The sequence below is a fragment of the Cicer arietinum genome, chromosome 1, assembly GCF_000331145.2.
Source record: "Cicer arietinum cultivar CDC Frontier isolate Library 1 chromosome 1, Cicar.CDCFrontier_v2.0, whole genome shotgun sequence".
NCBI classification, from domain to species: Eukaryota; Viridiplantae; Streptophyta; class Magnoliopsida; order Fabales; family Fabaceae; genus Cicer; species Cicer arietinum.
Genome location: NC_021160.2, coordinates 35,601,844 through 35,624,866, shown reverse-complemented (window position 1 = coordinate 35,624,866; position 23,023 = coordinate 35,601,844). Strand labels below are relative to the sequence as shown.

The window sequence follows — 23,023 nt, the reverse complement described above, 5'->3', positions numbered from 1 at the left end:
CTTATTGATTATGGCTACTTATGAAGATTTTCTTTGGTGGTTAGAGTATTGTCAAAACTCGAGTTCCGTTGTTTCAACTGCACAAAGTGGTAAGTCACTTGTTTGCATCTCACTTTCTCATAGCCCATGGATTCTCGATTCTGGTGCATCTGATCACATTACTGGTAATAAGACTCTTTTCTCCCCTCTCAACATCTGGTTATTTACCTAGGATAGTCTCAGCCAATGGTTCCCAAACACAGTCTCAAGGGATTGGCACTGTCCAAATCCTCCCTACTCTGTTAGTTAAATCTGTCCTTTATGTGCCTGGATGCCCATTTAATTTAATTTCTATCAGTCGATTGACTCGTTCTCATGACTGTGTTGTCACATTTACTAATTGCAATGTTACTTTGCAAGACCGAATATCAGGACGACAAATTGGTGTCGGATGTGAGTCTAATGGTCTTTATTATCTCTCAAACCCATCAACAGCGTGCCCTACCACATATTCTCCTCTTACTATACATGCTCAGTTAGGTCATCCGAGTCTTCCCAAACTTCAACAATTAGTACCTAATCTAACCAAAATATCTAGCTTAAATTGTGAGTCGTGTCAATTAGGGAAACACACTCGTAGTCATTTCACTGATCGAGCTAATAAACGAGCTTCCTCCCCATTTGCTTTAGTTCACTCAGATGTTTGGGGTCCCTCTCGTACTATTTCCACACTTGAGTCTAGATATTTTGTTACCTTTATCGATGATTTTTCCCGTTGTACGTGGTTATTTTTAATGAAAAATAGGTCTGAATTATTTTCTATTTTTGAACAATTTTATAAGGAAATTAAAACTCAATTTGGTGTATCCATTCGCACTTTGCGCAGTGATAATGCCCGTGAATATTTGTCCCATCAATTTCAAAATTTTATGACCTCTAACGGCATTCTTCATCAAACATCTTGTGCTCATACACCTCAACAAAATGGGGTAGCCGAACGCAAAAATCGGCACCTTATTGAAACCACTCGTACTCTCCTTCTTCATGGTAATGTACCATCTCGCTTTTGGGGCGATGCTGTTCTAACGGCGTGCTATCTTATAAATCGCATGCCTTCGTCTGCTCTTGATAACAAAGTCCCTCACTCGATCCTCTTTCCTGGTACCCCTCTTCACTCACTTCCTCCTCGGGTCTTCGGATCTACATGTTTTGTCCACAATCTCACTCCTGGTCTTGACAAACTTTCAGCTCGATCATTAAAATGTGTCTTTCTGGGTTATCATCGGTCCCAAAAAGGTTATCGTTGTTATTCTCCTACTCTTCGACGATATCTCATATCGGTTGATGTCACATTTTTTGAGTCTGTTACATACTATGAGTCGCTTCCTGATCCTTTGTCTGCAACTATTCCTCTGGACCTACCAAAGTCTATTTCACCTTCTCTTTTACCATTAGAGCCTATTACGTATGCCCCACCTGAGACACCTCCTGTGGCCCCTCCCACTGTCCCACTTGAGACTCCTCTTGTTGATCCTCCAACTGTACAACCTCTTCAGACATATCGTCGTCGTCAACCACCATCGGTTGTACATGTCCCTACACCTGTTCTTGATACCGAGGTCACTCCAGACGCTCCTTCACCGCCACCTCCTTCTTTATCGGATCCGACCCTTGATATTCCTATTGCTATTCGTAAAGGTATACGTCCTACTCGTAACCCATCCCCTCATTACATTGGCTTGAGTTACCATCGTCTTTCTCCTTTGCATTATACTTGTTTGTCTTCCCTGTCTTCTGTTTCTATTCCTAAATCTCCAGGTGAAGCTTTATCTCACCCAGAGTGGAGACAAGCAATGATTGACGAGATGTGTGCACTTCAGAGTAGTGGTACATGGGAATTGGTTCCTTTACCGTCGGGAAAGTCTTTAGTAGGATGTCGTTGGCTTTATACGGTGAAAGTTGGTCCTGATGGTAAGATTGATCGTTTTAAAGCTCGTTTGGTAGCAAAAGGGTACACTCAAGTTTTTGGCCTCGATTACAGTGATACTTTCTCCCCTGTGGCTAAGATGGCCTCTGTTAGACTACTCCTCTCTATTGCAGCCATCAGACATTGGTCTCTACATCAACTTGACATTAAAAATGCTTTTTTGCATGGTGACCTTGAAGAAGAAGTGTATATGGAGCAACCACCTGGGTTTGTTGCTCAGGGGGAGTCCTCTACCATGGTTTGTCGACTTCAGAGGTCTCTCTATGGTCTTAAACAGTCTCCTCGAGCTTGGTTTGGTAGATTTAGCACAGTAGTGCAACAATTTGGCATGATTCGAAGTGAAGCTGATCATTCTCTTTTTTATCGTCACTCAACCCAAGGGTGCATTTACTTGATTGTCTATGTAGATGATATTGTCATAACTGGTAGTGATCAACAGGGCATACTCCAATTGAAACAACATTTATCTCATCAGTTTCAAACTAAAGATCTTGGCAAGCTCCGCTACTTCTTGGGTATTGAGGTAGCCCAATCTAAGGACGGCTTAGTAATTTCACAAAGAAAATATGCTATGGATATTCTTGAAGAGACAGGTTTGTTGAATGCCAAACCGGTTGACACTCCTATGGATCCAAACGTCAAACTTCTACCTAATCATGGGGAGCCATTTTTAGATTCAGGGAGATACAGAAGATTGGTTGGTAAATTAAACTACCTCACAGTCACCCGTCCAGACATTTCTTTTGCAGTCAGTGTGGTAAGTCAATTCTTAAATTCTCCTTGTCAAGAACACTGGGATGCTGTGATACGAATCTTGAAATACATTAAAGGTGCTCCAGGAAAGGGTCTAATTTATGAAAACAGAGGACATACTCAGATAGTTGGTTATTCAGATGCCGATTGGGCAGGCTCACCCATTGATAGGCGATCCACTTCTGGGTATTGTGTACTTGTTGGAGGAAACTTAATATCTTGGAAGAGTAAGAAACAAAGTGTAGTTGCAAGATCTAGCGCTGAAGCTGAATACAGGGCTATGGCATTAGTGACTTGTGAGCTCATTTGGTTGAAACAGTTACTCAAAGAGCTTCAATTTGAAGAGGCAACACAAATGACATTAATATGTGATAATCAAGCAGCATTGCACATTGCCTCTAATCCAGTTTTTCATGAGAGGACCAAGCATATTGAGATAGATTGTCACTTTGTAAGGGAGAAGATCGAATCAGGCGACATCACCACTAGTTTTGTTAATTCCAATGATCAATTGGCAGATGTATTCACTAAGTCTCTAAGAGGTCCTCGAATCAGTTATATATGTAACAAGCTTGGTGCATATGATTTATATGCTCCAGCTTGAGGGGGAGTGTTGAAAATATATTTATATTTATTACATATCATGTAAATAGGGATAATATCTCCCATATTTATTTTTGTATTTATTGCTTTGAGCCTATATAAAACAGACTCCGTTGTGTAGTTCAGACACACGGTTTCACCATATGTCTCTCTCATTTTCTCTTATTCAACAGTATTCAAGCTGGGAATAGAGAACACCTATTCACCAGCTTGAGGGGGAGTGTCAAAATCTGTTTCTGTTTAATATCCCTCAAGTATAGGGATTCAGTTGAATAGGAGTACTAGTAGGGATTTAGTTATATATGAGTCCTAATAGAAATTTTGTTATATATGAATACTAATAGGATTTGGTTGTTTAGTAATCTAGTGTATATATATATATATCTGATGTATTGCCAACATATTTCAATTCAATAAATATGATTTTACTCTAATTCTTGAGAATACATATATGCATAAACATATTGAGTGTAAATTCAAAACCAGTTTCAGTCTTTCTCTCTGAAGACTAGCAGGTATTAGAACTTGTTGGAACCCAACTCATAAAGTTTGACCCTCTAATATTTTGATGATAACAAAGTCATTTGTCACGGTCTTAATCCTTCTTGGCCTTCACAAGGATTTTGAATATGTGTAGAACCAAATTCTGACAAATCTTAGTTTTTCCACCACAGAAGAACTTGGCAGTTGCCTGCTGTAAGTCCCTCATCCAAGGTTCTATCAAGAGTTGGCTCTCAACTAGGTTCAAAATCCTTTGCACGTCATTGACCATACTTTTTAGTGGATTGTGAAAGAAAAAAGAATTGTCTTAAAAAATTGATAATTCATTGACCATGTAATGAACTGAATTAACCAAGTATTTGCATGTCATTAACTGTGTGGCATTACGCGATCAGTATCATACGGTGCCGCCCATATGGTGTCAACTTGTGTCAGAATAGTGGGACTGTTTCGAAATCCAGTTACATGAACATAACATGCAGACAGATTGTATGCACACACATAAGCATATAATTGCATAAACACATTAAGTGCCAACATTTATAACCAGAAAAGGTGAAGAATGACGTAAAATTGACCTCTGCAATGTAGCCACCACGATACGCACATATGGAGTCCAGTAGATGCGGCGCTGTCTCATGAAGAATCTCACGTCTGTGTCATTTTAAATCAATTCAGATGCGAGGGAACCTTTATTTCGTAGCAACTAAATAGCCATTAACTTGAATTCCAATTCCAAATGGATATCAGATAACAAACAGAGTTTAGGAAAAGCAAAAAATTCTATCCTAACATCAATTCTACCAAAATATACAAGTAGATGAAATTAATTTTACATACGTATACGATAAAACAAGCTCGCAAAGTTTCCGTGATTTACAAAATGCAATGCAGCGAAGACCATGTTGAACCATTTCTGCAAGAAGGCGTGAAACATCCACGATTGGGCTGCAAAAGTAATAACCGGGCACAATGCATGAAAACTTCAGTTACTTAAGAATACTATAAACTGAGAAAATGTGTACAAAATGTAAACTTATTCAGTATCAACAATTTCATATTTACTTGATTTGATGGTAAGCACTACATCAAATATGGAGGACACTGTAAAATATACTTAACTCTCATAGTTAACTACTCTAAATTTGAAGATGAAATTACGAAACAGACATGGTCCAACAACGTGAATAATAGAACAATTCGAAGGGGAGAAAAACTATCCACATCAATGTCCTTTTTTACATTGTTGAGACTTGAGAACTAGACTGGGAATAAACTCCTTTAATTTGTGAGACCACGAAGAACGAACATCATAGACTTGTTATCAAACTTGTTTAGCATCTTGAAATATCATTACTAGTCATGACTAACTTTTTCAATGGTGGACTATGTTCTACAAAAATATGACGGGATGTCATGGTCCATCAATTAAAGTGTCACCAATCACCAAATTGTGTGCCACATAATACAAACAAGAGCAATGTACAGGTTTATAGTCTATTTCTGAACCAAATACATGTAAGGACTTTATGGTGTTGATTGATCCATATAGTTAACACCACCTTGGGGGAACAAGCTTGGTTATTCTGTTGTTGTATCATCCCAACAAGCTTGGAATATTAAAGGTATAAATAATTCCAAGGCTCCATCTAATATTAGCTTAAGCTTTAAGAAAAGTTGGTCAGTAACACTTGACTCAAGCTTGAACTGTATTTTCATTAATCACAGCAAGCAGGTCAAAATAAGCTCGCATGCCTCAAATCAATAGTTACTAAATTTTATAAGGTTATACATATGGGAATTATCACCTTGAACGAACTAAATTATCATTTTCATCCACCAATTCATCATTATCCATAGCAAACCGAGCTTTCTTCAATATCTGCAGTCAAGTAGTAACAGCATTTAGTTTGTTAAAATATGTCTTCAGTTACCACTACTAGAGCTACATCACTCAACAAAAACAATAGAACTTCAACACACAGCTTTTGGGCGCAAAACAGGATTCCAAAGGATGAAAAGTTTTCTTGCAGATGGACTTCCATCATTCTGAAATAACTCCACTGTGGGTAAATTTGCAAGTTCCTGGAACATAGAAATTCATGGTTAGTGCAGCAGTATAGTAGTTTTAAGAAGGTTACAAAACAAACTTATAATCACATAAAAGACAACATAATTGTTGAATAAGAGAAAATGAGAGAGACATATGGTAAAATCGTGTGTCTAAACTACACAACGGAGTCTGTTTTATATAAGCTCAAGGAAATAAATACAAAAATAAATATGGGAGATATTATCCCTATTTACATGATATGTAATAAATATAAATATATTTTCAACACTCCCCCTCAAGTTGGAGCATATAAATCATATGCACCAAGCTTGTTAGATATATAACTGATTCGAGGACCTCTCAGTAACTTAGTGAATACATCTGCCAATTGATCATTGGAATTAACAAAGCTAGTGGTGATGTCGCCTAATTCGTTCTTCTCCCTTACAAAGTGACAATCTATCTCAATATGTTTGGTCCTCTCATGAAAAACCGGATTAGAGGCAATGTGCAATGCTGCTTGATTATCACATATTAATGTCATTTGTGTTGCCTCTTCAAATTGAAGCTCTTTGAGTAACTGTTTCAACCAAATGAGCTCACAGGTCACTAATGCCATAGCCCTGTATTCAGCTTCAGCGCTAGATCTTGCAACTACACTTTGTTTCTTACTCTTCCAAGATATTAAGTTTCCTCCAAGAAGTACATAATACCCAGAAGTGGATCGCCTATCAATGGGTGAGTCTGCCCAATCGGCATCTGAATAACCAACTATCTGAGTATGTCTTCTATTTTCATAAATTAGACCTTTTCCTGGAGCATCTTTAATGTATTTCAAGATTCATATCACAGCATCCCAGTGTTCTTGACAAGGAGAGTTTAAGAATTGGCTTACCACACTGACTGCAAAAGAAATGTTTGGACGGGTGACTGTGAGGTAGTTTAATTTACCAACCAATCTTCTGTATCTCCCTGAATCTAAAAATGGCTCCCTATGATTAGGTAGAAGTTTGACAATTGGATCCATAGGAGTGTCAACCGGCTTGGCATTCAACAAACCTGTCTCTTCAAGAATATCCATGGCTTATTTTCTTTGTGAAATTACTAAGCCGTCCTTAGATTGGGCTACCTCAATACCCAAGAAGTAGCGGAGCTTGCCAAGATCTTTAGTTTGAAACTGATGAGATAAATGTTGTTTCAACTGGAGTATGCCCTGCTGATCACTACCAGTTATGACAATATCATCTACGTAGACAATCAAGTAAATGCACCCTTGGGTTGAGTAGCGATAGAAAAGAGAATGATTAGCTTCACTTCGAATCATTCCAAATTGTTGCACTATTGTGCTAAATCTACCAAACCAAGCTTGAGGAGACTGTTTAAGACCATAGAGAGACCTCTGAAGTCGACAAACCATAGTAGAGGACTCCCTTTGAGCAACAAATCAAGGTGGTTGTTCCATATACACTTCTTCTTCAAGGTCACCATGCAAAAAAACATTTTTAATATCAGAGACCAATGTCTGATGGCTGCAATAGAGAGGAGTAGTCTAACAGAGGCCATCTTAGCCACAGGGGAGAAAGTATCACTGTAATCGAGGCCGAAAACTTGAGTGTACCCTTTTGCCACCAAATGAGCTTTAAAACGATCAATCTTACCATCAAGACCAACTTTCACCGTATAAAGCCAACGACATCCTACTAAAGACTTTCCAGACGGTAAAGGATCCAATTCCCATGTACCACTACTCTAAAGTGCACACATCTCGTCAATCATTGCTTGTCTCCACTCTGGGTTAGATAAAGCTTCACCTGGAGATTTAGGAATAGAAACAGAAGATAGGGAAGACAAACAAGTATAATGCAAAGGAGAAAGACGATGGTAACTCAAGCCAATGTAATGAAGTGATGGGTTACGAGTAGGACGTATACCTTTACAAATAGCAATAGGAATATCAAGGGTCGGATCCGATAAAGAAGGTGGTGGCGGTGAAAGAGCATCTGGAATGACCTCAGTATCAAGAACAGGTGTAGGGACATGTACAACCGATGGTGGTTGACGACGACGGTATGTCTGAAGAGGTTGTACAGTTGGAGGATCAATAAGAGGAGTCTCAAGTGGGACAATAGGAGGGGCTACCGGAGGTGTCTCAGGTGGGGTATATGTAATAGGCTCTAGTGGTAAAAAAGAAGGTGAAATAGACTTTGGTAGATCTAGAGGAATAATTGCAGACAAAGGATCAGGAAGCGACTCATAGTATGTAACAGACTCAAAAAATGTGACATCAGCCGATATGAGATATCGTCGAAGATTAGGGGAATAACAACGATAACCTTTTTGGGACCGATGATAACCAAGAAAGACACATTTTAATAATCGAGGTGAAAGTTTGTCAAGACCAGGAGTGAGATTGTGGACAAAACATGTAGATCTGAAGACCCGAGGAGGAAGTGAGTGAAGAGGGGTACCAGGGAAGAGGATCGAGTGAGGGACTTTGTTATCAAGAGCAGACGAAGGCATGCGGTTTATAAGATAGCACGCCGTTAGAACAGCATCACCCCAAAAGCGAGATGGTACATTACCATGAAGAAGGAGAGTACGAGTGGTTTCAATAAGGTGCCGATTTTTGCGTTCGACTACCCCATTTTGTTGAGGTGTATGAGCACAAGATGTTTGATGAAGAATGCCATTAGAGATCATAAAATTTTGAAATTGATGGGACAGATATTCACGGGCATTATCACTGCGCAAAGTGCGAATGGATACACCAAATAGAGTTTTAATTTCCTTATAAAATTGTTCAAAAATAGAAAATAATTCAGACCTATTTTTCATTAAAAATAACCACGTACAACGGGAAAAATCATTGATAAAGGTAACAAAATATCTAGACTCAAGTGTGGAAATAGTACGAGATGGACCCCAAACATCTGAGTGAACTAAAGTAAACGGGGAGGAAGCTCGTTTATTAGCTCGATCAGTGAAATGACTACGAGTGCGTTTCCCTAACTGACAGGACCCACATTTTAAGCTAGATAATTTGGTTAGATTAGGTACTAATTGTTGAAGTTTGGGAAGACTCGGATGACCTAACCGAGCATGTATAGTAAGAGGAGAATATGTGGTAGGGCATGCTGTTGATGGGTTTGAGAGATAATAAAGGCCATTAGACTCACATTCGACACCAATTTGTCGTCCTGATATTCGGTCTTGCAAAGTAACATTGCAATTAGTAAATGTGACAACAAAGTCATGAGAATGAGTCAATCGACTGATAGAAATTAAATTAAATGGACATACAGGCACATAAAGGACAGATTTAACTAACAGAGTAGGGAGGATTTGGACAGTGTCAATCCCTTAAGACTATGTTTGGGAACCATTGGCTGAGACTATGCTAAGTAAATAATCAGATGTTGTGAGAGAGAAGAAAAGAGTATTATTACCAGTAATGTGATCAAATGTACCAGAATCGAGAATCTATGGGCTACGAGAAGGTGAGATGCAAACAGGTGAATTACCACTTTGTACGGCCGAAAGAGCGCAACTCGAGTTCTGACAATACTCTACCCGCCGAAGAAAATCTTCATAAGTAGCCATAGTCAATAAGCAATTACCTAAAACCAACAGCGAAACAGTGGCGGAAGAGTTTTTTTTTTTTTGCGATGAATAGTGTCGACGCGATGTGCGATGAACAGTGGACTGATTTACTGAAAAAATGAACGACAAGCGACAAAGAAAGGGTAAACCGGAATTGAGACACGGTTTACCGAAGAAAAAAAAAATCTCACCGAAGGACAGTGGGTCCCAAGGTAATCACAGTATAGGGTTGTCTTCTTAATAGACTCTAGATACCATGTTGAATAAGAGAAAATGAGAGAGACATATGGTGAAATCGTGTGTCTGAACTACACAACGGAGTCTCTTTTATATAGGCTCAAGGCAATAAATACAAAAATAAATATGCGACATATTATTCCTATTTACATGATATGTAATAAATATAAATATATTTTCAACAATAATCATGAATGTTGATAGAACCCTAAGAATAACAACAGTGCACGTAATATAAAGATCGATTGTCATTTTGTAAGAGACAAAGTTCTTTCGGGAGAAATCACAACTAATTTTGTTGGTTCGAATGATCAATTGGCTGCGTATTCACTAAGTCACTTAGGGGTCCTCGAGTTGAATCTATATGTAACAAGTTTGGTGCATATGATATTTATGCTCCAGCTTGAGGACGAGTGCTAGAATTCAAAGTATGATTTGTTATTCTTTGACTGTACAATTTCCTAGGTTCATTGGTAGAACTTCTAGTCAAATACAAGTCCCTAATATTTGAATATAATTATTGTAACCTCAATATAAATAGAAGATGTGTGATCTTGTTTAAGACAAACAATAAACACAGAAAACATATTTTACAGTAAGGAGCCAAAGGGAGTATAGGGAATCATAGCCAGGAGAAAGAGAAGACAATGTCACCACCTAAGTTACTAATTTCTGAGTTGGCAAGGGGTGGGGAGAGAGGGAGGATTCTACTGTCTTCAGTTATATGATCTGATAGTGGAGTGGTGCAAAACAGGGTGAGAATCGCCTAGAACCTTGACAAGAGACTAAGCACTCTCTAACTGCTTGGGATATTTTTCTTTCTCAGCATTATACTTCTTTTCTTTCGGTTTTCCATATTCATATTCTATTATCACCTTACTACAGGCCTAAAATCAGCATAAAAATAATGAATTTCATTTCCATTATTGCTATTTATCCGATACATACTATTTGGTATCAAATGTACCATCTAAGGAGGCTATGGATGGTAACAACGAGAGCTGCAATGTAATCAAAAGTGGATAGTTTGGAGAAGAATTTGGTCCATGCAGAAACAAAAGTCAAATGCAGCTGAAAGAGACTAGAAACTTCTTAAAGAGGACAACAGACGAGGATATACCCAAGGTCAACATCAACATCAAAAATCACCAAACAAGTAGGGCAAGAACAGGAGATAAAGAGAGGAGCAAAGCAGAAAAATGGCTTCAAGTCAAGTTTCTAACTCACATTCTAGAACATGTGTGCCACCAGTCAGACAGGGAAGGGGAGGCTCAATTTTCTCTACAGATGATGCTTTTTGGCGGATTAAAATAGTTGAGCAATAATTCAAACAATGTAGTCCAAATCTCAGGAAGGTTGAGCGTTGTGTTGGTAGCTTTAGAGGATAGTGGGTCAAATCAAGGATTTTGTATTACGAATTTCCAGCATGTTAGATTCAAAATTGTTTTGGGTCATTGTTGACACCCTCACTAAAAGCTAAATTTGTTGATTTACTAGACACCTAAGCGCCATTGCCTCAATCGCGCTCCATCACAACTGTGCCTGTTCTGGTCCGTGAGGAACATGAACCGCTTTGCCGGCTGCAGTTTGCAATGCCACTTGTCTGTTGGTGATCATCTGCCTCCCCTTTTCCTGTTTTGACCATGCTTTGCGACTGGAATTTGTGACAAAGTACCAGAACCCTAAAACAGAAGTGACGCGACTTGGACCCAACACATCAGAATGAACAAGATCAAAGGGAGAATTTGGTTGATGGTGACCTTGACTTGGAATGATAGAATGAACATGTTTTCCTAACTAACTTGACTCGCATTCCAAGGACATCAAATGAGAGAAATCAGGAACCATTTTCTTCAACTTATTTAAATTTAGATGACCTAGACTGCGATGAATTAGACTTGGAGAATTTGTAGTAGTGCAGACAATGGAAGATGGAGACTAGAAATAGTATAGATCATGTGATTCATATCTGGTGCTAATCGTCCACCCTATACTTAGATCCTGAATACAAAAATAAGTAACAGTAAAGGTGAAAGAGCAATCAAAAGTGCGAGTGAGTTGACTAACTAAAATTAAATTCAAAGGAGAATCAGGCACAAAGCAAACAAAGTTTAAGGATAATAAGGAGAGAGGAGTTGTTAGGATCCTTTCTTTTAGCAAGAAAGAATTCCTAGAGGAATGGTGTAAAAACAAATTCAAACAAATAAAGATTGCAACAAATGAAGTGTTTCTTGTTGGTATACTGAGATTGAAAGAGAAGATACAAAAGGTTTACAACGAATAAGATAACCTTGCACTCAAGTCTACCCCCCAGGGAGCATTCTTCCCTCACTAGAGTATTCTCTAGTTTACATCTTTCATAAAATGAATTCATACCCTCTCTCCTAAAGGGAGGTTAGTCCTATTTATAAATCATAGGATTAACAACAACTAAAACAAAAAATCTAACAAACTTAACAACTAACCCCTAACTAACTTCTTAACTCCAATCCTAACAAACTCCCTTTTATTCTAAGACCTAACATGAGTCACTTGATTGATACCCGAGACTTTAGCTTTCAAACTCTTAAATTTAGAAGGAATAATATTCTTTTTCATATTTTATTATGAGGTCACTGGACCTATATATATACATGAGCCAGGGAAAACAGATCCCTGTCCTAAATACATAAACCTAATAATAACAAGATACAACTGTTACAGAAGTACAATAAATATAAAACTGTTACAGAAATACAATAAATATAAAACTGCCTAAAATACTAAGGGGAATCACAGTTTTGACACTCCCCCTCAAGCTGGTGAATAGGTGTTTTCCATTCCCAGCTTGGATATAATTCCTTCAAAGTTAATGCAGTTCAGCCCCTTGGTGAGTATGTCTGCAAGTTGATTCTGAGTGGATACATATGGTGTGCAAATCATGCCACTGTCTAGTTTTTCCTTGATAAAGTGTCTGTCAACCTCTATATGTTTAGTTCTATCATGTTGCACCGGGTTGTGGGCTATACTAATTGCAGATTTATTGTCACAATATAACCTCATAGGTTCATTCCACCTTATCTTCAAGTCTTCCAATATAATCTTTAGCCATAGAAGTTCACATATTCCGTGGGCCATTGCTCGAAATTCTGCTTCAGCACTCGATCTAGCTACTACACTCTGTTTTTTGCTCTTCCAAGTTACTAGATCTCCACCAAGGAAGGTGCAGTATCCAGTAGTTGATCTTCTATCTACCACATGAAGGCTGCAACTTAGGGTTTACAGGCACGGAGGGTTGCGCTGCAATGAAGGCTGCAACAATGCTTAAAGGTAGCGCAGCAATGAAGGCTGCAACTTAGGGTTTACAGGCACGGAGGGTTGCGCTGCAATGAAGGCTGCAACAATGCTTAAAGGTAGCGCAGCAATGAAGGCTGCAACTTAGGGTTTACAGGCACGGAGGGTTGCGCTGCAATGAAGGCTGCAACAATGCTTAAAGGTAGCGCAGCAATGAAGGCTGCAACTTAGGGTTTACAGGCACGGAGGGTTGCGCTGCAATGAAGGCTGCAACAATGCTTAAAGGTGGCGCAGCAATGAAGGCTGCAACTTAGGGTTTACAGGCACGGAGGGTTGCGCTGCAATGAAGGCTGCAACAATGCTTAAAGGTAGCGCAGCAATGAAGGCTGCAACTTAGGGTTTACAGGCACGGAGGGTTGCGCTGCAATGAAGGCTGCAACAATGCTTAAAGGTAGCGCAGCAATGAAGGCTGCAACTTAGGGTTTACAGGCACGGAGGGTTGCGCTGCAATGAAGGCTGCAACAATGCTTAAAGGTAGCGCAGCAATGAAGGCTGCAACTTAGGGTTTACAGGCACGGAGGGTTGCGCTGCAATGAAGGCTGCAACAATGCTTAAAGGTGGCGCAGCAATGAAGGCTGCAACTTAGGGTTTACAGGCACGGAGGGTTGCGCTGCAATGAAGGCTGCAACAATGCTTAAAGGTAGCGCAGCAATGAAGGCTGCAACTTAGGGTTTACAGGCACGGAGGGTTGCGCTGCAATGAAGGCTGCAACAATGCTTAAAGGTAGCGCAGCAATGAAGGCTGCAACTTAGGGTTTACAGGCACGGAGGGTTGCGCTGCAATGAAGGCTGCAACAATGCTTAAAGGTAGCGCAGCAATGAAGGCTGCAACTTAGGGTTTACAGGCACGGAGGGTTGCGCTGCAATGAAGGCTGCAACAATGCTTAAAGGTGGCGCAGCAATGAAGGCTGCAACTTAGGGTTTACAGGCACGGAGGGTTGCGCTGCAATGAAGGCTGCAACAATGCTTAAAGGTAGCGCAGCAATGAAGGCTGCAACTTAGGGTTTACAGGCACGGAGGGTTGCGCTGCAATGAAGGCTGCAACAATGCTTAAAGGTAGCGCAGCAATGAAGGCTGCAACTTAGGGTTTACAGGCACGGAGGGTTGCGCTGCAATGAAGGCTGCAACAATGCTTAAAGGTAGCGCAGCAATGAAGGCTGCAACTTAGGGTTTACAGGCACGGAGGGTTGCGCTGCAATGAAGGCTGCAACAATGCTTAAAGGTGGCGCAGCAATGAAGGCTGCAACTTAGGGTTTACAGGCACGGAGGGTTGCGCTGCAATGAAGGCTGCAACAATGCTTAAAGGTAGCGCAGCAATGAAGGCTGCAACTTAGGGTTTACAGGCACGGAGGGTTGCGCTGCAATGAAGGCTGCAACAATGCTTAAAGGTAGCGCAGCAATGAAGGCTGCAACTTAGGGTTTACAGGCACGGAGGGTTGCGCTGCAATGAAGGCTGCAACAATGCTTAAAGGTAGCGCAGCAATGAAGGCTGCAACTTAGGGTTTACAGGCACGGAGGGTTGCGCTGCAATGAAGGCTGCAACAATGCTTAAAGGTGGCGCAGCAATGAAGGCTGCAACTTAGGGTTTACAGGCACGGAGGGTTGCGCTGCAATGAAGGCTGCAACAATGCTTAAAGGTAGCGCAGCAATGAAGGCTGCAACTTAGGGTTTACAGGCACGGAGGGTTGCGCTGCAATGAAGGCTGCAACAATGCTTAAAGGTAGCGCAGCAATGAAGGCTGCAACTTAGGGTTTACAGGCACGGAGGGTTGCGCTGCAATGAAGGCTGCAACAATGCTTAAAGGTAGCGCAGCAATGAAGGCTGCAACTTAGGGTTTACAGGCACGGAGGGTTGCGCTGCAATGAAGGCTGCAACAATGCTTAAAGGTGGCGCAGCAATGAAGGCTGCAACTTAGGGTTTACAGGCACGGAGGGTTGCGCTGCAATGAAGGCTGCAACAATGCTTAAAGGTAGCGCAGCAATGAAGGCTGCAACTTAGGGTTTACAGGCACGGAGGGTTGCGCTGCAATGAAGGCTGCAACAATGCTTAAAGGTAGCGCAGCAATGAAGGCTGCAACTTAGGGTTTACAGGCACGGAGGGTTGCGCTGCAATGAAGGCTGCAACAATGCTTAAAGGTAGCGCAGCAATGAAGGCTGCAACTTAGGGTTTACAGGCACGGAGGGTTGCGCTGCAATGAAGGCTGCAACAATGCTTAAAGGTGGCGCAGCAATGAAGGCTGCAACTTAGGGTTTACAGGCACGGAGGGTTGCGCTGCAATGAAGGCTGCAACAATGCTTAAAGGTAGCGCAGCAATGAAGGCTGCAACTTAGGGTTTACAGGCACGGAGGGTTGCGCTGCAATGAAGGCTGCAACAATGCTTAAAGGTAGCGCAGCAATGAAGGCTGCAACTTAGGGTTTACAGGCACGGAGGGTTGCGCTGCAATGAAGGCTGCAACAATGCTTAAAGGTAGCGCAGCAATGAAGGCTGCAACTTAGGGTTTACAGGCACGGAGGGTTGCGCTGCAATGAAGGCTGCAACAATGCTTAAAGGTGGCGCAGCAATGAAGGCTGCAACTTAGGGTTTACAGGCACGGAGGGTTGCGCTGCAATGAAGGCTGCAACAATGCTTAAAGGTAGCGCAGCAATGAAGGCTGCAACTTAGGGTTTACAGGCACGGAGGGTTGCGCTGCAATGAAGGCTGCAACAATGCTTAAAGGTAGCGCAGCAATGAAGGCTGCAACTTAGGGTTTACAGGCACGGAGGGTTGCGCTGCAATGAAGGCTGCAACAATGCTTAAAGGTAGCGCAGCAATGAAGGCTGCAACTTAGGGTTTACAGGCACGGAGGGTTGCGCTGCAATGAAGGCTGCAACAATGCTTAAAGGTGGCGCAGCAATGAAGGCTGCAACTTAGGGTTTACAGGCACGGAGGGTTGCGCTGCAATGAAGGCTGCAACAATGCTTAAAGGTAGCGCAGCAATGAAGGCTGCAACTTAGGGTTTACAGGCACGGAGGGTTGCGCTGCAATGAAGGCTGCAACAATGCTTAAAGGTAGCGCAGCAATGAAGGCTGCAACTTAGGGTTTACAGGCACGGAGGGTTGCGCTGCAATGAAGGCTGCAACAATGCTTAAAGGTAGCGCAGCAATGAAGGCTGCAACTTAGGGTTTACAGGCACGGAGGGTTGCGCTGCAATGAAGGCTGCAACAATGCTTAAAGGTGGCGCAGCAATGAAGGCTGCAACTTAGGGTTTACAGGCACGGAGGGTTGCGCTGCAATGAAGGCTGCAACAATGCTTAAAGGTAGCGCAGCAATGAAGGCTGCAACTTAGGGTTTACAGGCACGGAGGGTTGCGCTGCAATGAAGGCTGCAACAATGCTTAAAGGTAGCGCAGCAATGAAGGCTGCAACTTAGGGTTTACAGGCACGGAGGGTTGCGCTGCAATGAAGGCTGCAACAATGCTTAAAGGTAGCGCAGCAATGAAGGCTGCAACTTAGGGTTTACAGGCACGGAGGGTTGCGCTGCAATGAAGGCTGCAACAATGCTTAAAGGTGGCGCAGCAATGAAGGCTGCAACTTAGGGTTTACAGGCACGGAGGGTTGCGCTGCAATGAAGGCTGCAACAATGCTTAAAGGTAGCGCAGCAATGAAGGCTGCAACTTAGGGTTTACAGGCACGGAGGGTTGCGCTGCAATGAAGGCTGCAACAATGCTTAAAGGTAGCGCAGCAATGAAGGCTGCAACTTAGGGTTTACAGGCACGGAGGGTTGCGCTGCAATGAAGGCTGCAACAATGCTTAAAGGTAGCGCAGCAATGAAGGCTGCAACTTAGGGTTTACAGGCACGGAGGGTTGCGCTGCAATGAAGGCTGCAACAATGCTTAAAGGTGGCGCAGCAATGAAGGCTGCAACTTAGGGTTTACAGGCACGGAGGGTTGCGCTGCAATGAAGGCTGCAACAATGCTTAAAGGTAGCGCAGCAATGAAGGCTGCAACTTAGGGTTTACAGGCACGGAGGGTTGCGCTGCAATGAAGGCTGCAACAATGCTTAAAGGTAGCGCAGCAATGAAGGCTGCAACTTAGGGTTTACAGGCACGGAGGGTTGCGCTGCAATGAAGGCTGCAACAATGCTTAAAGGTAGCGCAGCAATGAAGGCTGCAACTTAGGGTTTACAGGCACGGAGGGTTGCGCTGCAATGAAGGCTGCAACAATGCTTAAAGGTGGCGCAGCAATGAAGGCTGCAACTTAGGGTTTACAGGCACGGAGGGTTGCGCTGCAATGAAGGCTGCAACAATGCTTAAAGGTGGCGCAGCAATGAAGGCTGCAACTTAGGGTTTACAGGCACGGAGGGTTGCGCTGCAATGAAGGCTGCAACAATGCTTAAAGGTGGCGCAGCAATGAAGGCTGCAACTTAGGGTTTACAGGCACGGTCAGAGGCTCCCAAGGATCAGGAGCTCTGATACCATCTTAAATTTAGAAGGAATAATATTCTTTTTCATATTTTATTATGAGGTCACTGGACCTATATATATACATGAGCCAGGGAAAACAGATCCCTGTCATTATGGGATTGATCCTAAATACATAAACCTAATAATAGCAAGATACAACTGTTACAGAAGTACAATAAATATAAAACTGTTACAGAAATACAATAAATATAAAACTGCCTAAAATACTAAGGGGAATCACAGTTTTGACACAAACCATCAACAACAGTAATATGATGTAGAATTTTTTGTTGCGATAATTTTGAGAAAAGGAAAGGATTGTCGACTTCATGATCAGAAACATCAAAATCCAAGATCCAATAGAAGATGAGAACAAATAAGAGATTAAAAACTTGGAAATTTCAAATATGACACTAAAAAAGGGAGACTCGAAAGAGATTCTAAAAGCCAACAAAGAGAAAGTTGGGAGAGAAAATGTCCTAGGTTGATGAAATTTAGTCAAATTGAGGACTTCCCCTAACATGTTGAATCAGAAGTTGAATCATAGGAGCATTCAGTTTTCAACGTTTCCTTGTTGAAGAAATTTGTATCTACTTAGGTTACCAGTCAACTCTTTCTTCCATACTTGGCAAACATTAGCACTAAAGGTACAGCTAGCTGCAGCACTTGCAAGTTACAATATGAACTAAAGAAGTTCTTATCAAGTGGGAGAACTTGCTTACATAACATGATCAGATTCCTAATTTCCACATTGAAAACAAGGTGTGTCTTTAAGGGGGTGGAGGGTAGTGTGGAGTGGATAGAATTGTCTTGAACTTCTAGAAAAGACTACGCAGGCACACTCTAACTGCTTGGGCTATTTTCTTTCTCTACATTCTATTCATTGTCTTTCCATTTCCATATTCAGACCCTGTTATCACTTCCATTAGTTTCATACATGTCTATGACCTGCATTAATACAGTGATTTTTCCCTCTTATTATCACTATTTCTCTAGTGCCTATGATATGTGTTGTAGGTCAGACACATTGTGACTAACAGCATGTATACTGAGTGTATAAAAATTACTATTTAAGAGAAGTATATACCATAGAATGCTCGTGAGGATTCGCAGAAGTTGCAGTAGAGAAAATAAAAGAAGGAACAGCTCCATATACTGCAATTGAGACAAACTGTGTTCACATTTCAATTTAAAATTTAAGTAGAACAATAAATATGGACATTTCTGAAAGCGCCACAAACCATGTGAGCAGAGTCGCCTAAGCCTCCTTAATATAAGAGCGGTATGACATCCAAATGCTCCCTTGTAGGTATGAGTTTCATCAATTACCAGAAACCTAATTGGTTAAGAGTGAGTAAACCACCGCAATAAGTATAACAATCCTTTAAGCAATATTCCATGTAAACCAAACCAATATGGTGTATATTCCAAACATAATACCTTAGATTCGATAAAATCCGGCTAAATCGCCGATGGTAGGGCAAGATTGTTATGTGTAACATATCTGGATTTGTGATTAACTGCAGTATATAATATAAAATGAAGTGTGTTTCACCATAATCTGTCCGTTTTAAAGGAGAAACTAGTTATTAGATTACCAATCTAGAATTATCACGTAGCCATGTCCTTTCACTATGAGAAGTGTCACCATCATATATACCAATATTTAAGTCAACATCAAATTCTTTTGTCATGCGTAACAAAGATCTTAGCTGATCTTGAGCTAATGCCTGCCAGCATGAAATAATTTAGTTATCTAATTACAACAACAACCTCCACACAAAAATTATTGAGGGAGAGAGAGTGTATGACTATCTTAAAGCACTTGGAATTTAGAATAAGAAATTAAATAACAAACTGAGAACAAACCTTTGTAGGAAATATGTACATAGCACATGATGATGGATTCTTAAGTAGCTCTTCTAGAACAGGCAGGTTGTAACAAAGAGATTTACCACTAGATGTCATTGTAGCCACAACAACATTCTTTCCTAAAAGGGAGGCTTGTATAGACTCTGCCTATGTAAACCAAGCAGCACAAAATGTTTTATTCTTAAAGTCAGAAACTATTATCTACTAAGGCACATTTTCACACATTTAACTCATACCTGGTGACTATACAATTTGGAAACTCCAATATACTTCAGTGCAGATCTCATTTTCTCTGATAGTTCAGCTGGGATCTCACTGTAAATGGCTTTTCTGGGACATATGTCTTTGATATGCACAATCTGCATTAACCACACATTCATGCTTTGGCACTAAGCTAAGTAAGTCATGCCTTGATGCATTTTCATGAGTGATAAAAAGAAGATCAAATTGAATTATAAACAGTTAGAATTACTGTAAATAGGATAATTATGTAATAACAAATATTAGGGAAATTATAATCCTTGTAATCATGACGCTGTATATATATTATTCTCTGGTGTCTAATTGAGATGCGTCGATTCATTCAAATGTTTTTCATTTTCACTACCTCAATATAGTATCTAGCCCGGTGAGAAACTCTATACCATGTGCTCACCCGATGAACCCAATGCTATGAGAGAACAAACACATTTAGATAGATTCTCATTTCATTAAGGAGAATATGTTATTGAGAGACGTAATGAAAAGCTTTGTAAATTCAAATAACCATCTGGCAGATGTCTTCACTAAATCAGTGATAGGTCCTCGGATTGATTATATATCTAACAAGGTTGGTTTGTATAATTTTTACGCTCTAGAATGGTTGTAAATAGAGTAGTTATGCATTTACCAAAATTTGAGAAATTATAATACATGTACTTGACTCTATATATGTATACTATATATTATTCTCCAGTGTGTAATTGAGACACACAGATTAACTCAAAGGTTTTTTCATATACATTTTCACAAAATAAACATTATTGGTTGTGTATTTTACAGTACACTATTGGCAGCAGATCCAGCAAATCATGGTAAATTAAGGATTTCATGCGTTATATTGCCAAAAGAACGAAGCATTGATTACAGTAAAAAATAAAAAACCTGTCCTTCAGATCCAATTCCTTTCTTAAGATGTTCAACCATGTCCACAGCCATTAATGACTTTGTGTCCTGCCAAGCCAAGAATAAGTGATGTGAACTAGAACTGTACAGTCAATTCTATCCTAACAGCATAATTTAAACATCTATGAACTCAAGATGCTTGAATTTTGAATTCTAACCCCAGCCATATGATTTTGTTTTGTATGCAATATCATGACACTGAATGGAGATTGACCAAAAAAATTGCAGCCAAACCTTTGGATTAATAAAAATTGCGCTACATTTAGAATATAAATACCAGCAATTTATTTTCCCCTAATGCTGCTTATCTTTATGATGGTAAATTTACATGATTTGATTATATACAGAGAACTAAAAAATTTAGGATGGATGTATCGCAAGATGAATACACACATTGCACCCAATGCAGTCCTTGTCAGGTCTTGAGGAGGTTGAGCTTCTCTTTACATGTTTTGACTTGTTTTCTTTTATGGTAAAATCATGGTCCTTGACTGCTGCAAGTAGTTCTTCCAAGGAAATTCCCACGTTCATCTTGTCTCCAATTTTAAACTGCAAATAAGTTCAATGGTCATGCACATTATTCAAGATCGCATTGATTACTAACATGGGCATTTTATTTGATCGCATAGTACATATACTACAATAAGACCAAATGCAAACTTCAAGTCAATATAAATGAGTATGCAATGGATCGTTCATGCTGGTTTATGTAAAAAAAATGGGAGTACCTGAAGCTGCTCAAAAGCCCGCCCCAGAAATTTTCGGAAAGAACTGTCCCTTCTCTTTAATGTAACGACGATCTTTGAAACATGCAGCCACTTGCGAGCTATTAAACAGGACATGTCAAGCAAAATAGGAAAAAATAAATAAATAAAATCCTTATGGAAAAGAATGTCACTGAACATTGCAAAACAACAGAACACATCTTTGATGTCATGTACCTCTTTTAGGATTATGTTCAATTTGATCTTCATTACTAGTTGAATGATTTACTACAACAATGATATCACCAAAACACACCTTCCCAATGTCATCTACAAAACACACTAACTGCAAAGGATTCAATCCCCAAATTAGACCTTACCTTAAGTTTACACTATATAAGGCATACCACACATCTAAACATGAATCATAAGGTGATTAAGCATGTAAAAATTCAATCTTTTAAATGAAAGAAATAAACCTTCACAAACCCCCCAAAGAAATATTAATCAAAATGATAAAATCAATCAATTTACATGAGGACAAAGAAGGGAAAGATGCTTCATGTCATGGAGGCCAAGTTTGACTCCGAACTTTGCAAGCTGATCAAGAGCTTCTTCCAGTAGACAAGTTGTCACATTCCTACCCTGTAAATGAAGAAATGCGGAAAAAATGTTTGCGAAAGCAAACGACTTCACAAGGATCTTCAACCACAGTGGACACAAGCAAGTAACACCACCACCATCATTGGAAAAAGCTCCCTTCAAACAAGCTCTCCTGAACAACTTGCAGTGTCCAAGAGGCAGATCAGATAAACAATTCACCGACTCCAAAACCTTCGAAAAAACCTCACAACTATGCTCTCCAAGAACACTCTCACTGTTATAATCCAGTGAGTTCAATATGAGATTATAAGGAAGCTCTATCTGCTTCTCAGAACCCAAACCCCTTTTCATTTCAACGTCTACAGTTTTCTCTTTTTCTTTTTCGAAATTAGATACATTATTATCATCCTTTTTTTCATTAGTATCGCCTAATTGTGACAAATCTTCCATTATATTGGACCATGTTGTATCTGCAAGATTAGAAGTTGAAGCATTGCAAGCAACATTTGGAGAAGAGAAAAACAAATCATCATGTTTCTCCGTCCGAGTTGGTTCCTTCTTGGCGAATGGAACCAAGACAAGAAACTCCCCGCTTTGGATGATATAAGAACCAATTTGATCATGCAATTGCAATTTATCTCCCTGAAACCAGAAATGTTTGATCATCTCAGCATTGTTATCCAAATCATAGTTAAATTAAAATGTCGAGTACATAATAATTTGGACCCTTGAATATGTCATACAATATCTCAAATAGCTTGCATGAACTGAATTCAAGTAACTTACTTGAACTTAGTAAAAAACATTTGTGAATTCAGTTCGCATACAACATGTTATTTTTTGGGTGTAAAATTGAAATAATAATTGAATGTATCTTTTGCTAGTTAGTTTTTGCTAATTAAAATTACTAACAATGATCGTTTTCGAAATTTCGACATATTCGAGGATTATAATAACACCGCGTCAACATTTAGGACCAAAATAACCGTTTAATCCTAAAATGTCATTGTTTCTACAATACTTAATGAATTAAAAAACTTTTGAAGTTGCAGAAGAAGAATAAAAATGATAATGAATTAGAAATGAACATTAGTAAAAGAGTAAAGTGATGGAATAAAAATTTGAAATGAGAGAGAGAGAGAGTGCCTTGAAAAAGAGATGGAAATTGGGGGAGATTGTGGCGGGGGGGAAAGA

General features: G+C 40.0%; 1 protein-coding gene across 1 annotated transcript in view; it reads right to left on the bottom strand.

Annotated features, from left to right (window-relative positions):
- Positions 1-23,017, bottom strand: part of LOC101511069 (uncharacterized) — a gene marked incomplete at its 5' end in the record, with an annotated part of 44,348 nt that extends 21,331 nt beyond the window's left edge. Inside the window, 16 exons of the mRNA XM_073365226.1 lie at positions 4,402-4,477; positions 4,664-4,771; positions 5,632-5,705; positions 5,807-5,908; positions 18,574-18,641; positions 18,728-18,822; positions 18,927-19,006; positions 19,085-19,216; positions 19,356-19,505; positions 19,595-19,717; positions 20,502-20,570; positions 20,916-21,071; positions 21,251-21,348; positions 21,464-21,572; positions 21,761-22,471; positions 22,976-23,017. Of these exons, the coding sequence (XP_073221327.1) occupies positions 4,402-4,477; positions 4,664-4,771; positions 5,632-5,705; positions 5,807-5,908; positions 18,574-18,641; positions 18,728-18,822; positions 18,927-19,006; positions 19,085-19,216; positions 19,356-19,505; positions 19,595-19,717; positions 20,502-20,570; positions 20,916-21,071; positions 21,251-21,348; positions 21,464-21,572; positions 21,761-22,471; positions 22,976-23,017 (2,193 nt within the window). The remainder of the gene's footprint in view (positions 1-4,401; positions 4,478-4,663; positions 4,772-5,631; positions 5,706-5,806; positions 5,909-18,573; positions 18,642-18,727; positions 18,823-18,926; positions 19,007-19,084; positions 19,217-19,355; positions 19,506-19,594; positions 19,718-20,501; positions 20,571-20,915; positions 21,072-21,250; positions 21,349-21,463; positions 21,573-21,760; positions 22,472-22,975) is intronic.
- Positions 23,018-23,023: the final 6 nt, after the last annotated feature.